Source organism: Mirounga leonina, unplaced genomic scaffold (genome assembly GCF_011800145.1).
Source record: "Mirounga leonina isolate KUSES-001 unplaced genomic scaffold, KU_Mleo_1.0 Mir_153, whole genome shotgun sequence".
In the NCBI taxonomy this organism is placed as follows: domain Eukaryota; kingdom Metazoa; phylum Chordata; class Mammalia; order Carnivora; family Phocidae; genus Mirounga; species Mirounga leonina.
The window spans coordinates 4,338,739-4,356,310 of NW_023270387.1; the positions used below are offsets into that span (position 1 = coordinate 4,338,739).

The 17,572-nt window shown below is 39.8% G+C and overlaps 1 protein-coding gene across 2 annotated transcripts in view; it reads right to left on the minus strand.

Annotated features, from left to right (window-relative positions):
* Positions 1-17,572, minus strand: part of GUCY1A2 (guanylate cyclase 1 soluble subunit alpha 2) — a 290,015-nt gene that overhangs the window by 106,287 nt on the left and 166,156 nt on the right. For both annotated transcript variants that reach the window (XM_035008838.1, XM_035008839.1), the window contains exon 5: positions 2,699-2,842. In XM_035008838.1, the coding sequence (XP_034864729.1) occupies positions 2,699-2,842 (144 nt within the window). The remainder of the gene's footprint in view (positions 1-2,698; positions 2,843-17,572) is intronic.

The window sequence follows — 17,572 nt, forward strand, 5'->3', positions numbered from 1 at the left end:
GTATGGCACACCATGGTATAAATCTATGACAGTTCATCTATTCTATTAGATGGTTATTTATTTCCAGTTTGAGGCGCTTATCAAAGTATGGCCGTGAATACCCTTGTGACTTTCGCCACACCTGGGCAAACATCTAGGGAAGGGACCGTTGGGTGGTAGGAAAGGCACAAATTAAACTTTACTGGTGAATGCCAAGGACACAGTACCATTTACACGGCCACCAGCTGTATGTGATTTCTTGCTGCTCCAGAGCCTCACTAACGACCGCATGGTCAGAGTACCAAAGTTGGACCAAACCAGTAGGTGGGAAACTTGGAGTACGGCACTGTCAGATACTTTTAATGGTTAAATGTGTTGCCAAAAAACTCTCCTAGGGGCGTCTGGGTGGCTCAGTTAGTTAAGTGTCTGCCTTCAGCTCAGGTCCTGATCCCTAGGTCCTGGGATCCAGTCCCACGTCAGGCTCCTTGCTCCACGGGGAGCCTGCTTCTCCCTCTCCCTCTGCCCCTCCCCCTACCTGTGGGCTCTCTCTCTCTCTAACAAATAAATAAAATCTTTAAAAAAAATTCTCCTAGTCTGTGGTTATCTTTTTTTCTTTTTAGGTGCTATTTGATAAACAGGGTTTTCACTTTAGTGTAGTAAAATTTACACATATTTTCCTTTATGATTTGGTAATTTTTGACTAGACTGGTTTACAAAAAAAAAAAAATTGTTCCTTCCACTAAGTTAAAAGCTCCAAATTATAGATTTATAGTTTAATAGTATGGCCCTTCACATTTAACCCAGATGGAATTACTTTATGTGCAGACTCATGAAATAGAGATCCAGTTTTAATACTTTTGTCCATGTGCATAACCAGCTGTCCCCAACCTTTCCTGGAACAGCCCATCCTTTTACCACTTATCAACGTCACGTTTGTCACTGAGCCACTCCCCCTTTTCTCTGAGGCACTACAGCATTATTAAGACATGTTTAGTTTTGAATTCCTATGATTTACCTTCATAGAATCCCTTAGGATTACTGTGTCTGAGAACTGATTGGTGTCTTTTAATTGTTCCAGAAAAAAAAAAAAATCCCTTTTATGCATTCCTTCTGTACCTACGTTTGGAAGCCCAAATGAACATACATTTTCCCACTCTGTACTCCATACCTCCCACATATTTTATATTTTACATTATCTTATTCATATTTCCACATTTTTAAGTCTCTGGACCGAATGATGTGTAATTTCTTCAGTTCTACCTTTCGGTGTACTTATTTTTCCTTCAGCTGTGTCTAATCTGCTTTTAAACTCATCCACTGACCATTTTCTTTCTGAAGTATTATGTTGCTGGATTAGTAATTCTCTGGTTCTTTTTCAAATCTACTGTTCCTGCCTCACATTATTAAGCTTCTTCTTTTTTTCTTTAATTATATCAAATATTGTCATTTTGATTCCATCTGAAAATTTTGATATCTGACAGCACTTCACCATTTTTCTTATCTATTGTTCCCATTGATTCTCACCCATAATACTTTGAATTCTTGTGTGAATGTGTGGGTTTGGGGTTTTTTTGTGGGGGGAGGAAGGGGTTGTTTTTAGTATTAGCCATTCATTCCCCAGAGTACTTTACCTGTGGAAATTCTTTGAAGATGGGATTGAAGTTGACCTCCTCCAGAAAGAAGTAGTGTTTCCTAGTCTCCTGTTACCACTGCTCATGACAGAGCAATTAATTTAAATTCACCACTTAGATTTTGTCAGTTTACACACGTAATGCAACTGGAACATTTTTTCCCATTAGTTCGGTGATGTGCTCAATAGGTTTAAAAATGTTAAATAGTGTTAAATATTTTTTAAAAAATTCTGACACAGCATTTTAATAATTTTAGTCAGAAGGGACACTCAGAATATCTAATTTGCCATAACTCCAGAATTAGGAATGTACCACATTTTGAGGCTTTCTTTTCTCTATATTTTTAACTCAAATTTGATGAGCTGTTATAAAAGGGCTGCCTTACATTCATGGTTACTTCTCCAAATACACGATTTCTGGTTTATAAGAGTTCACAGTAATAATACTCCTGGGATCCACTGGGTCCTGGCAAGACTATAGGTAGGTGACCTCATCCATTCTTAGAGGTAGATCTTAGATTGCAGAGAGCCATCAGTACCAAAAAGAGTACAGTGTACCAGGAGCTAATTTTCTACCATTTTTAAATTTCCTCAGTTACTGGGCTCCAACCTTCAAGCTCTGCCACATTAAAAAAAAAAAAAAAATGCAGAAGTAACCCTGAGTGCTGAGGCTTCATCAAGAACATCTGTACATTACCTGAAGGAAGCTGTTCAGATCCACCATTTTCTTGTCTCTTCATTTCATGCTTTTTTGGATTATCTCTGCAACTCCGATTCTCACTACCATCCTTGGTTGGTAGTGTTGAGTTGGTCACTGACAAGTTTTTCCTTGGTCTAACACTTCAGCTTTCTTTTCTCCAAGGCGATGAGCCTTTCACATACATTTTCCCATTTTGGACATTATTCCATTTGTTCTTTTCTTGGATCTATGAGTTATCTCTAGTTAACCCTCATCCTTCTTGAGTAACCTACTTGTTTAAATGTGTGAGTTACATAAGTAGAACTCAGAACAGAATTTCTTGCCCCCGCCCCGCCCCACCCGCCGTTAAAGGTATGCTACTACTCAAACCAAACTGCAGAGAAGGTTACCTGAATTGGTCTTCCATCAGGTGTCAGCACCTCTTCTGAAAGTTCCATCATCTTGAGTGCCATCAGAGCAATGGGCTTAGCATGGCAGAGGCTTTTCCTATGGAGTCCTGCAGCAACACAGTACGCATCGCCTATTGTTTCCACCTGCAGCCATCAGACAAATCAAATGCAAACATATGATAATGAGCCAGAAGAGAAATGATTAGTTATGTGCAATCACAAATGTTGCTGAAAACATGTCAGCAAAACATCAATAAATTAAGCAATTAGACAACTGAGTGTAATCAGAGCAGAATTTGCAGACGGCTAGCCAAATACTGACATCTCACTCTAGGGCTGTTCATCCACGTTATCACCATAGATGATCACTGAAATTGGGAACAACTGGAATATAGAACAATTATCCTCCACAAAAAAAAGAATTGCCAGTATTTTGCCTGAACAATTTCCAAATAATGACCTTTTACAAAGCCACCCTCTTGTTTCCTTCAAACTTCCAATACTGGTAATATTTAAGAGATGAGAAACTGATGTGCAGAAACCCATCCATAATCTTACAAATAGAGAGTTAACAGACACTGTCAGAGTCTTTTCAGACCCTATTCTAATTTTATTGTCAGCATCCATTCCATTCTAAATAGCCACTGCTTTTGTTATAATATTTTAAGTATTTACCCCAGACTAAACTCCTCAAATTTCCAAAGCATATAGCATGGTATAAAAACTGGGCACAACTTATTTTCAGAGGAAAGTTCTCTAATTATCCAAAGTATATGGTGGTATACTTTGGATAATCTGCAAATGATATAACTAATAAGTGGTTAATATCCAAACAATATAAAGAACTCATACAACTGAACACTAAAGAACACAAATAATCCAATTAAAAATGGGCAGAGGACCAGAAAAACCCTTTTCCAAAGAAAACATACAGATGGTCAACAGACCCATGAAAAGATGCTCAGCATCACAAATATGCAGGGAAATCCAAATCAAAACCACAATGAGATATCACCTTACACTTGTCAGAATGGCCAAAATCAAAAAGACAAGAAGTAACAAGTGTGGGTGGGGATGTGGAGAAAGAGAAACCCTCATACACGGTTGGTGGAAATGTAAATTGGTACAGCCACTGTGGAAAACAGTATGGAGGTTCCTCAAAAAAATTAAAAATAGAACTACCATATGATTCAATAATTCCACTTTGGGGTATTTACTGAAGGAAAAGGAAAACACTAACTTGAGAAGACATGCACCTGAAGGTTTATTGCAGCATTATTTATAGTTAGTCAAGACAGAGAAGCAACCTAAGTGTCCATCAGTAGATGAACAGATAAGGAAAACATGGGATATATACACCCCAGAATATTACACAGCCATAAAAAAGATGAGATTGTGCCATTTGAGACAACATGGATGGACCTAGAGGGTATTTATGCTAAGTGAAATAAGTCAGAGAAAGAAATACCTTATGATTCCAGTCATAAGTGAAATCTTTAAAAAAATGAATAAACAAACAAAAAGCAGCAGAACTATAAATACAGAGGACTGCTGGTTGCCAGAGGGGTGGAGGGGAGTGGGAGATACAAGCCTCCAGTCATGGAATGAGTAAGTCAAGGGAATTAAAACAGCATAAGGAATACAGTCAATGTTACTGTAATAGCAATGTAATGGGACAGATGGTAGCTGCATTGTGGTGAGCACAACATAATGTATAAACTTGTCAAATCACTAAGTTGAACACCTGAAACTAATGTAACATTGTGTGTCAACTATACTGAAATTAAAAAGTATATGGTGATAAAATCCTCGATGATTCTAATATTTTAATTAGAGCAAAGTGATGAAATATTTTATTAAATGTCCAAATCCAATACCACCTTTTCTATGAAACCCTCCATGGTCCTTCCATTGGATTTTAGCAGAGGTAACCATTTCTGCTGTTCTGTTTCAACAGCACTTTTCATACCTCTTTGCTACAGGCTTTCATCATAGGTTATGATCAAGATGTATCCCCAACTGTGATGTCAGCTCTTTAAGAATGGGACTATTTTTTTCATCTCTATATTCATAATGCTTATCATGGTTTCTAAAATATAGCTATTTAATAAACACCTACCAAATGAATAAATAAATCAGCCATGTTTATTATGATTTTAATAAGTCATTCTAATTGTGTGTTCATTTTCACCATTCATTTCATGAGCACATGTACATGTGTGCAGAAAAAAATTGTCTCTGAATGACTAGAGATGCTTTTATCATAAATATACCAAAGCTTACAAAATATGCTATTAAAGATTTAATAACCATAATTAGATTTCATGCTGAATGCATTCTAACAATATAGTATTAAAAAGATGTACTGAATTAAATTCTGTGGGTGCTAATTTAGGGGATATGGTGAGAACCGTTAAGCTAGGAATGCCAAAAGACCATTTGGTCACCAAAATCTTATAAGGAAATATGCATCGAAAATTGTTCCGATAGCCTCAGACTCATCATTAATTTCAACATTTTCACTTCAAGACCTGTTTTCTTGTGCCAGAAAAATGGAAATAAAATCATAGGGTAAGAAAAGAAAAACAGTGCAATGTGAGTCAGCAAAGTTTTTACTCCAAAGGCTGAAATATACTTCCCCCAAGGTATTCCCACTGAGGAAGATATCCAGTAAAAAATAAATGTCTAAAATGTGTCAATCTGGGGCACCTGGGTGGCTCAGTTGGTTAAGCGTCTGCCTTCGGCTCAGGTCATGATCCCAAGGTCCTGGGATCAAGCCCCGCATCGGGCTCCCTGCTCAGCGGGAAGCCTTCTCCCTCTCCCTCTGCCGCTAGCCCTGCTTGTGCTCTCTCTGTGTCAAATAAATAAATAAAATCTTTAAAAAAATGTGTCAATTTACTGTTTTCCCCCTAGAAACACAGGGATCTCTTCTAATCCTCATATTTATCTCATCCTTTTGTATTTCTATACACTTTGATTTTTTATGTTTTTATATAAATGCCAGGTAACACACAGTGTAATATTGTTTCAGGTGCACAATAGAGTGATTCAACACTTCCATACATCACCCGGTGCTCATCACGTAGGTGCACGCCTTCATTCCCATCACCTACTTCACCCATGTCCCCACCCACCTCCCCTCTGGTGACCATCAAAGTGTTCTCTGTAGCTAAGAGTCTGTTTCTTGGTTTGTCTCTTTTTCCCCTTAGCTCACTTGTTTTGTTTCTTAAACTCCACATATGAGTGAAATCATATGGTACTTGTCTTTGACTGACTTCTTTTGTGAAGCATTATATTCTTTAGCTCCATCCATGCCATTGCAAATGGCAATATTTCATTCTTTTCCATAGCTGAGTAATATTCCATTGTGTACATATACTACATGCTGTGAGCTATGTGCTTTGAAACTAACTTCTGATTTTCAGATATCAGAACACATAGGCAATTATTTGTATAAACAAACTGCTTTACAGCCCCTGTGAACATGCATGCTCCTGGAGCATGACCACTTCTTGAAATCCCTATCCTCCTCTCCCTCAGCAAATATCATCCTCATTATCATTTTAGCAAAAGTTTATTGAGTTCCATGAAATGTGTATTTCTAGAATTTTTACCATAAGAATACAGGTGAGTTATATGTTGCACTTTCTCTTTTAGCAGTATATAATGTAGAAGTATGGAGAAGATGGATCAATAGGTTACCAATGGATATGACACATAAATCTAATAAAGTGCAAGACAAATGTGTACACAAAAGAATAAATTCACATTAAAATCTATATGTGATCATGCAAGCTTTTACACTACTTAGTTCTCAAATATTTGAAGTCAGTTTAACTCTCAGAAACAACAGGATCAAGAACTAGGCAAGAAAACAGACATCAAAAAATAATGGCCCCTATCAAGATGTACAATTCTCATAATAAATGCCCAACCTATAGAAAAAATCTAAAAGATGGTTCCATCATGCTAGGCTAGATTATGTTGCAATCACAACCTAACTTCCAAATCTGCATGCATAACAAAGGCTGATTTTTGATTCATGCTATGAATTCATGTGGATTAAGGGATTGGAGGACAGGGGAGAAATATGGTGCCATGTCTCTTCACTCTAGGAACAAGGCTAACAGAAGGTCCCCAACTGGGGCTGGTTGCCATGGCAGGGAAAGACAGGTTCTGACAAACGGTGCACCAGTTCGTGCAGCTTTCTCCCAGGAGTGACATACAGAGCTTCTCCGGATTCATTCACCAAAGCAAGTCACATGGCCAAGCTTAATGTAAAGGAGATGGGAAAATTCAACCACCCTTGTGCCCAGACACGAGCCAGAAATATTTGATGAGCAGCACTAGTAAGCACATGAACGAATAGGTAATAGCTTAAAATTTTTCAAACATCCAGATGTCGGTAAAGTGCAGGTAATGTATCTTTATGATATTTTCTCTTTCCTTACAGATATATTCAGCATCTTAACCTGAAAATCTTGACAAAAAAGCTACCACATTAGTAATACATCCTTCCACAAAAGTTCTATTTTTCTCTCCTCTCCCTTCATTTAATTCAGATCTGTGCAAGTTTAGCAGAATTAAGTATATGTGCAAATTTTAGCAGATTCCCTTCAAAAACATTAGCTGATTTTGCTTCACAGGGAGCAGAAAAAGTAAAAACATTAGATATCCATTACATTTGCTCCTGAGGTGGTTTCCTTGAGTTAAACCAGTTAAACAGGTGGACATTGTAAACATACTAAAAAGACAAAAATAAAAACCTGTCTGGAAAGTTGACTATGTTCTGAATTCCTTTACAACTGACTCAGTGGTTTTAAATAAGATCTTAAATACAACAGACACCATCTAAAATAATGCATCTCAGTTATTTTTGATGTCTCCAACCTGTTCTTGAATGACATTAGAGAAGAATAAAGATTGGCTAACCTAGTCATGGAGATGGAAAAGATAGTCCTTGCATCCTTTTCTGAACACAGAAGAGGAGGTTTATGCACTAAAAATATTATGTACAACTGTTGCCCCATATATTATTATAGATGCTTTTATCATACTAAAAAATGTACCCATCTTGGACTATCATCTTTTCAACCCTTTATAGTAAAAGTCTGCACATTATTCCAGAAATAAAGGTGATGCAGATAAACTTCTTAGAGCTGTGCACTTATCCTTTTTATTTAATCTATTTTGATTTCAAAGTAATCATTTAAAAGAATTCTTGTAACATTCTTTACCCTCCCCTCCAGGCTACTGCTCATGAAATATCTACGAGGTTTCTTGGAAATTTGGGCAGTGAGGAGGCAGCAGTGTGTGTGTGTGTTGTGGTATTGGGCTAGGATGAGCCTAAAAGAACACTGCATATAATGCGACAATGAATAATCCCAGTCCCACAAGCCTCACACCCACCTCAGTCCTTCAATCCCACAGTCCTGGGTCTGTCTTCTTTTGAACTTTCTAAGACATGTAAAAGAAAGCTTGGGGAGAGGGTCAGAGATATCTGGCAGCCTATTTTACTGACAACCTCCCTCTCTCCCTCTAGATAGCATCAGGAAGAGAAGCAAATGAGCAAGTCTGCCATCTAGTTGTTTGCTTTCTGGTTTTGGTCCCTAAAGTCATTAAAAACAGAAAGAGAAGGAGAGAAAGGGTGAGATAGAGACAGAGAAGAGTAGAGAGGTACTGGAGAGAGGTGTAGGCAGACAGATGAAGTCTACAAATGAAACACGTCTTTTCTCTCCAGGTCTCTCCACGACTTGGTCACCCAGTTGTGATCACATGGGTGAAAGGGGGCTAAGAAACATGCCACATTCTTCATGGGCTCATCGGCTGTGGCTAAGAACATGTGATTCCTAGAAAGGATACCATATTCACCCTTGCTGAAAGCATGGAGTCACACAATCACCTGTCTGTCATCAGGTATGGTTCCTGAATGACAGTGAAAGGGGGCTAGACAGAAGAGTTTCCCAGTGGTTGGTAGGGAGCCTGAGTCCACAGGAGGTTCTGAAGGTCCCTATCACATACAAACCAGACAATGGGGTTGCTGGTGGTCTGGACACAGATTATCCAAAAGGCTGGAGAGAAAAGGGAGAGCATGGAACAGGCCTCTATGAAGACTTACTAGTACCAAAAACTCAGGAAAAACTTGGGACTTGGGTAGATTGAGGTCCCTTACATATTGCCCTTCACCTCACACAGGCTCAGCAGCTTTCCATTATTTATGTCCCTGTTTTCCCAGATACTCAGCAGGGTGGGTGAAATGAGCGCCTGTCCAAAGATGAAAATTCAGGTGGTGGTCACCAACCAGAGGTTTTAGGGCCATGGAATGATCCCCTGGAATATGAGCAACTTGCCACAGACATTAGACATGAACCCAGCTTTTCACTGTTCTAGAGGTTGGGGTTCTTAAAGATACAATGATCCTCTTTAAATATGATTCTTAAGAACCTAAGTTAGAAGCAGGTGGGTGGCTCAGTCGTTAAGTGTCTGCCTTTGGCTCGGGTCGTGATCTCCTGGTTCTGGGATCGAGCCCCACGTCGGGCTCCCTGCTCAGGGAGGGAGTCTGCTTCTCCCTCTCCCTCCCCCCACCAGCTCCAGCACATGCTCTGTCTCTCTCAAAAATAAATCAAGAAGGAGGAGGAGGAGGAAGGGAGGAGGAAGGGAGGAGGAAGGGAGGAGGAAGAGGAGGAGGGAGGGAGGAGGGAGGAGGAGGAGAAGGAAGAAGCGGAAGAGGGAGAAGGAGAAGAAGGTGGGAGGGCCCTGACTCAGACAAGGCTTCAAGCAAGTAGATGAAGGTGCTGTTGTCTTCAGCGTCATTTCCTTGGCTTAGACACAACGATGGCCATGTCATAAGAGCTACATTCCTGTGGATGAGAGCGCTGAAGGGGGGGTGGGGGGGTAACAGAGAAGCCAGCAAATGCACACCACTGCTGGCCACACAGAGGTCCGACTACTCATGGCAGGTCATCTGGAGCAAGAACAATCTCCAAAGGTAGAAGTGACTCACACTAGCACCCAAATAACTTGAGTACCTCCGTGGGCCACCCTGCCGAAAGTAGTCCGATTTTCCTTCACACAGTGGGTGGTTTTGTAGGAATTGGGCCACAGCTCCCCTTTAGCAATAACAGCAACTCTGTCAGAGTCAAGGAGGCTGTAGTCTGAGGTGAAGAAGGTGACGGAGCTACAGGGGATGTCCTGTTCCTGCAAATGAAAGACTGGAGCATGGGGTCCTGATCCTAGGTTTAGAATGGAAAGGAATGACACTTGTCCAGAAGATCTGACCTCATCGTGTTCTTTAATGATCGCCTTGCTTCTGCAGTGAGTTTGTTCCGAAGACCTTGAACTTGTAGCCTGTCCTGAGATGTCTGAACTCATTCATCAATTACTGGTATAAAACCTTAGCAAATCTGCCCTGTGGCCCTTGAGCATGGCTGTTAGGTGGGGGCTGGTTCAAAAGGTGGGGGTCTCACACCATGGGTATATTTTGGTTGACGAATCTCATGGCCTCACCCAAGTGCCACTGCATTTACCCCAACCTGGGCTCCAGCTGGAGGAAGGCCCTGTCAGCCTGGGCACCCACTGTCCCCACTCCACACTCAACAAAGTTCTTGAAGAGACCACATTCAGGGGCCAGACCTTGCTGCTCCCTTCACTTCTTATTACTTCATTTTCCTTCACCATCTCTCTTCCCTTCACAGGAACATCCCTCCCTTGTCCTCCTCTACATCCTCCTTCAATTTTTCCTTCTCCAGCATTCCTGTCTCTCCTCCAGCTTTTCATCCACTACTTGCTTCTGCTGCCATGGAGAAGGTGGCACACCTCAGTTGTCCCCTGAGTCCTCAGTCATCACCTGAGACCTGTAGGACACCATGAACCAGATCTCTGCAGGCACTCCACCTAACATTAACAGGGTGTGGTGGGGGGACACCCTCCTGAAGGTAGGTCACTCACCAGGACCAGAGGTGCGGGACAAAACTGAGGTTTCACAGGCGATGGCTGGCAGGATGGGGTAGCCTGGATATTGCTACACCCCGGCCACCCCAGCTCTAAAGGAGGGGGCACCACTGGTCCCAGTTCCTGGGATTAGACAGAACAGGAACTTCAACTCAGCAAAAAGAGGTCCTATCTCCCACAGAGGGGGTCAAGAAGCACCCTACACCTCCTTAACATATTCATTTAATTAGACATTATATTGGGAATCCACCTGCACATATTAATACCCTTCCTATACAATATGGTTATCAGAAAGCAAAATTATTAAGCTGTCCTTTTTAGTTTTTGTAAATAATCTTGTAGTCATCCAATATGAGCACCTTCATTATAGGGTCCTATTTCATGATGATAAAGGTTGATATTCTGGAAATTATTTTGGTGTATTAATGAGTTAATGTTGCAAAGTCTAGCACTCTGTACTGGTCCTTATGCCGTCTTTGTGATGAGTCATTAAAGTGACCTCATAATACTTCTAACTTTCTATCTCTATCGATGTTACCCCTTGTCACATGGGAACGGAAGTCTTCATTTGGCATAGTCATTAACCAGACTGGCACTTCGGAGTGAGGAGTCTCCGTACACAGACACTGACTCCTTGCACACTCTCAGGAAAATAAAAGGTCATCCGCTCCTAAAGTCCACTGTCATTGCTACCAGTGGATTGCTGCTCTCCCCAGGATAGCTTTTAAGTCACAGCCTGATTATCCTCAGAGATCCTGACTCAGAGGATGGGTTGAAACCAGCTTTATTTACTCTTTTGAAACCTTGAAAACCTCGTGGATATGCTCATTATTTTGAAAGATGGCTCACAAAGAGAAGACGAAAAACTATTTCTACCTCACTGGGTACACAGCTTTTAGGGCACGTTCCCAGCACAGCAAACTATACAAACAAAGTCTATCTCAAGAAGGAGGCCTTACTTTCAAGTTTTTTTTCCCTCCTTCTGGGACTGTAACTGGAAGACACATATCCAATGGATAAATTTCTCTCTCTAGCATGATATCATGTTGGTGTATGTGGGTGTGTTTGTGTGTTTATATTCTACCCCTACTAGATACTTATTTAACTTTTTCTATGTCTGAACCCTAGCACAGTAGCAAGATGGTCTTTAAGAGTTTTATTGAGTGCTTTAAACTGTATCTAATTTCTACATTTATAGATTGGAACTGTCAAGTTTTCAAATGCAAAACTCAGGACCACCTATATAAAAATCACCCAGAGGATAACTTGCCCAAAATGAGATCCCCAAGGCCTCACACCCAGATCTACTAAATCAAAATATAGGTATAAGGCCCAGCTATCTGTACTTTCACATGTTTTCAGGTATATTTTATGATTTCCAAGGTTTGAAGACTTCTGGTATATTACGTGAGCTAAAAACACTACAATTTTCACCCAGATATTCACCTTTTTTTTTCCCAAGACCCAAAGAGCTCTTGAAAGGAAGAAAGAAAAGCACTGCTACTCTTCTTTTTTAAAGATTTTATGTATTTATTTATTTGAGAGAGAGAGAATGAGAGAGAGAGAGAGCACATGAGAGGGGGGAGGGTCAGAGGGAGAAGCAGGCTCCCTGCTGAGCAGGGAGCCCGATGCGGGACTCGATCCAGGGACTCCAGGATCATGACCTGAGCCGAAGGCAGTCGCTTAACCAACTGAGCCACCCAGGCGCCCCATCACTGCTACTCTTGAACCTGAGCCATCCTATATACTCCTGCTCTGTCTTCTACCCTATCCGTAGGGCAGTAAACTTCTCTAGACATTTCCTTATCTGCCAGAACTTTAAACTACAACTCCTAGCCCAGACATAACCTCCATCCTGCCAACACACCCAAAATGCTGAGTCATTTGGCATAGCAGGCATTCAATGACCCAAAGAAAGTTTGTTGAGTTCAATTAAATACATCCACATCAATTGTGTATAATGGTTTAGCAGTTCGAATGGAAACAACTTCAAGGAATTACTAATAAAAGCCATTTCAAAAAATCCCTCATTCTTTACAAAAAAAAATCTGTCTAATTATATTCATTTTGGTTGATTTTCTGACCCAAATACTACTTCTTTTAAGGATGTCTCTACAGTGCTCAGCCGATACAGCATTGGAAAGGAGGTCATGGATATAAATAGAACAGTGATTTGGCCTGTGAACTACTCCCAAATGAGGGAAAATAGATTCCAAATGACTGCCTATCAAAGAAAGCTTTTTTCCTGATAAAACACTCAGTAGATCCGTCAGTGCAAACTCCACTTTCTTCCCAGGGATCTCAACCATGTGGAATACGCTGTTGTCAGGCCCCAGGTTATTTACAGTAAAAGTTATCGAATACTGGGTCATGTGAACAAAGAAAAATACATTGAAATACCCAGTCAAAATTTCTTTGTAATTTCTTGTAGGATCATCAATGACAGGGCTCCAACTTTCCACTTTCATCCCACACCACCACTTTAATTTACTCTATGCTCCAATCAAAATGAATAACTCAAAGTTCTTGGCAAACTTTCTGTATCTCCCATCACCATGTTTATACTGGGTTACTGTTCTACTTGGAATCATCCATTCACTCTTTAGAAAATAATTACTGAGTCTATTATTTTCAAGAAAAGTTTTCTAGAGATTCCTGATTTGACAGAACTTTAAACACTGTCCCTAGAGAACAGTGAATGTCTGCTATATTTTCATAAACACATAAGAGTTAAATGTTGTTGAATTGATGTCACAAAAATAGTTTCAAGACTTACAATAAAGCTATAGTAACCAAGGCACAATAATACCGAAGGAATAAACAAATACATCGGTGGAACAGAACAGTGAATACAGATGTAGATTCCCATTAATATAGGCAACTGATCTTTGGCAAAGGAGCAGGGGAAACACAATGGAGCAAAGATAGTCTTTCAACAAATGATGCTGAAACAAACGGACATCCACATGCAAAAAAATGAATCTAGACACAGACCTGACACACTCCACAAAAAAATTAACTCAAAATTAACAGACCTAAATGTAAACTGGAAAACTATAAAACTCCTAGAAGATAAGAGAAAACCTAGATGACCTTGGGGGTGGTGATTGATGCCTTCCTAGATACAATACTAAAGACATGCTCTATGAAAGAAATAACTGATAAATTGAAAGTGCACTTAATTAAAATTAAAGCCTTCTGCTCTGTAAAAGATAATATCAAGAGAAATGAGAGGACAAGCCAGAGACTGGGAGAAAATATTTGCAAAAGACATATGTGATAAAGGACTTGTAAAACTCTTAAAACTCAACAACAACAAATGACCCAATTAAAAAATGGGCCAAACACCTTCATAAACACCTCACCAAAGAAGATATATAGATGGCAAATAAGCATATGAAAAGAGACATCACATCATAGGTCATCAAAGAAATGCAAATTAAAACAATAATGTAGTAGTTACTACATGCCTATTAGAATAGCCAAAATCCAGAACACTGACAACACCAAATCCTGATGAGGATGTGAAGCAATAGGAAATCTTTCATTGCTGTTGGGAATGCAAAATGATAAAGCCTCTTTGGAAGACATTTTGATGGCTTCTTACACAACTAAATATACTCTATGACTGATAACATATGAATGATCCAGCAATTGCACTCCTTGGTGTTTACCAAAGGAAATGAAAACTTAAGCCCATACAAAAACCTACCCACAGATGTTTACAGAAGCTTTATTCATAACTGTCAAAACTTGGAAGCAACCAAGATGTCCTTCAGTAGGTAAATAAAAAAATAAAGAGTGGAACATCCAGAAATGGAATATTATTCAGCACTAAAAAGAAATTATCAAACCACAAGACACAGAGACTTAAGCGCATATTACTAAGTAGAGGAAGCCAATCTGGAAAGACTACGTACTGTATGATTCCAACTATATGACCTTCTGGAAAAGGTAACACTATGGACACAGTAAAAAGATCAGTGGTTGACGGTGACTGACAGATAAGGACAGGGATGACTAGGCGGAGCACAGAGGATTTTTAAGGCAGTGAAAATACTGCCTTAAAATAAGGCAGTGAAAATGATGAAGATATGTCATCTTACATTTGCCCAAACCCATAGAATGTGCAATACAAGAGTGAACTGTAAGGCAAACTATGGATTTGTGGTGATTACGATGTGTCAATGTAAGTTCATCATCGGTAAAAATGTACCATTCTGGTGACTGATGTTGATAATGGATAAGGCTACGGGGGCAGGGAGTATATGGGAAATTTCTGTACCTTCCTCTCAATTTTATTGTAAACCTAAAACTGCTCTAGAAAAATTAAGGCTTCTTTTAAAAAGTGAACAGTGCAGCCCAATGAGCAAATCAAATGGAAATATGTCATTACAAATTTGTTTCTTAAAGGAATATGATCTCCATAAATCCCAATAGCCTCAGGTATCGAAGGAATTATTATCTTTTTTCCTCCTAGATTTTGCTTAGAAAACAAGCTTTCCCCATCCCCTCTTCCATGAGTCAAACGTGTCACATGCTTCCAAGTCCATTTTCATGCTGTATCTTTTTTTTTTTTTTTAAAGATTTTATTTATTTATTCATGAGAGACAGAGAGAGAGAGAGAGGCAGAGGGAGAAGCAGGCTCCCAAGGAGCAGGGAGCCCGATGTGGGACTCGATCCCAGGACCCTGGGATCATGACCTGAGCCGAAGGCAGACGCTTAACCATCTGAGCCACCCAGGCGCCCCCATGCTGTATCTTTTCTGATCCTTCAAATCCTTCAGTAGAATGTTATCTTTGCTTTTCGTAGAAACTCAGTAAAGCTTGGCTTCAGCATATCATACACTGCAGTCATCTGTGTTTGTACTTTGTTATCACCCTGTCTAGATTACTAGGTCATTTACTTTTTAAGGCCAGGATAATATCCTGGTTATCTTTTTAAGTCCTGCAGGGGCTAATAGAGTGCTAGCACAGTAGATGCTTAGAGAATTATGACTGCATCAAATTGTATTATAAACATCTCTATCAAGAGCTAGCTAGGTCAATATAGATAATGTATAAATTACTTTTCAAAATCAAAGTCATTGTTAACAATCAACTCAGGTTAAGCCTACATAATACCAAATCAAGAACATATTCAGGTGATCAGGCGATTTGCATGAATAATGGAAGTATTTCTATTAAGTAGACAAAATTAACCACTTCCTTCAGGTTTCCAACATTGACTCAAGCCTCTCATACACACCTGCCACCCCAGGGAATGCTACCACCATTTCTCAGTTGAATGATGGTAATAATATCCTTATGTTCTGCTTTTGCTCACTAACTCCCCACCTGAGATCTGTACCCCACATAATTTTTAAAGTGATTTTTATGAAGCAAATCTACTTGTGTCACTCCTCTATCCTCTATAAAAATCCTTCAATAACTTCACTTTGTTCCAATGATTAGGACCAAAATCCTTATAATGGCTAAAACACCTATAGGTTCTAGTTCCTACCTACCTCTCCATCTTTAATTTGTGCTACTCTTGCATTATTTAAGTTTGACCATGGTGATCTTCATTTAGTTGTTCCAATTTCATCATGTTCCTTTCTGACTCAGAGCCTTTACATATCCTGACCCCACTGCATAGAATCCTCTACTCCCAACATCTTTCCTACCCAATTAGCTCCTTCTCATCCTTCAGATCTCTATTTAAAGGTCATCTCCTCAGGGATGCCTTCCTGAACTCCTAGACTAAAGCAGGTATCTCTAACACAGGCTCTCATAACACCACATAATTTTTCTCAGTCATTCTTATGGTAGTTTATAATTACATGTCTTTTGAGTAGTGATTAATCACTGTCTTCCTCATTAGACTGTGACCTTCATCACTGGTAAAAATGCACCATTCTGGTGACTGATGTTGATAATGGATAAGGCTACGGGGGCAGGGAGTGCCTGACAGACCATGTGCCTGACACATGATATGTGCTCAAGAAACATTTCTTTAAGGTATAAATGGGTGAAAGTAGTTGGTCAAGTTGTGGGCCACCTTAAGATCTTGAAATCTTGAGACCTCCCCAAGCACCCTTCTGGAATGGAAGAAGCCTGAGCAATGCTCAATCCACCATCTATTAGCTTTGTGACCTCAAACAAGTTCTTTAATCTTTTTGTCTCATTTTCATCTTCTGTGAAAGGCAGATAATATCTATTTTACAAGGCTGCTGAAAAGATTAAATAATTTTGTACCTCTCTAGTGATAACCATAATTTTAATTAATCATTAACTGTCTATGTAATTATTTGTTTAATGTTTAACCCCAATGCTCAGTTATAAGCACCTAAGAATTTGGACCATGCTTGCCTAGGCACCACTATGCTCCAAGGCTTATTAGCTTAGTCTGTAGAATACAGTAGGTGATCAATAATTATTTGTTGAAGATAAATCAATAAGCATATATAGAGAATTTAGCATGGTACCTGGCACACAGGAGGCATTCAACAAATATCAATGTAGATTGAATGTTTGTGTCCCCCCAAATTCCTATGTTGAAACCTAATCCCCAGTGTAAGGATGTTGGGATATAGGACTTTGGGGAAGTGATCAGAGACCTTTGGGAGGTCTCTACCCTCATGCATGAGATTAGAGCCCTTATAAGAGAGACCTCAGAAGGTGAGCATCCTTGTCCCTTCCACTACGTGAGGACACAGCAAGAAGACAGCCATCCATAAACCAGGAAGTGGGCCCTCACTAGACGCTGAATTTGCTGACAACTTGATCTTGGAATTCCCAGCCTCCAGAACTGGGAGGAATAAAATTCTGTTATTTGCAAGCTACCTGGTCTATGGTATTTTTGTTACAGCAATCCAAATGGACTCAGACACTCTTCTTCCCTCCCTTCATAGCAAATTCCCCACGATACTCTCTAGCCCTGATC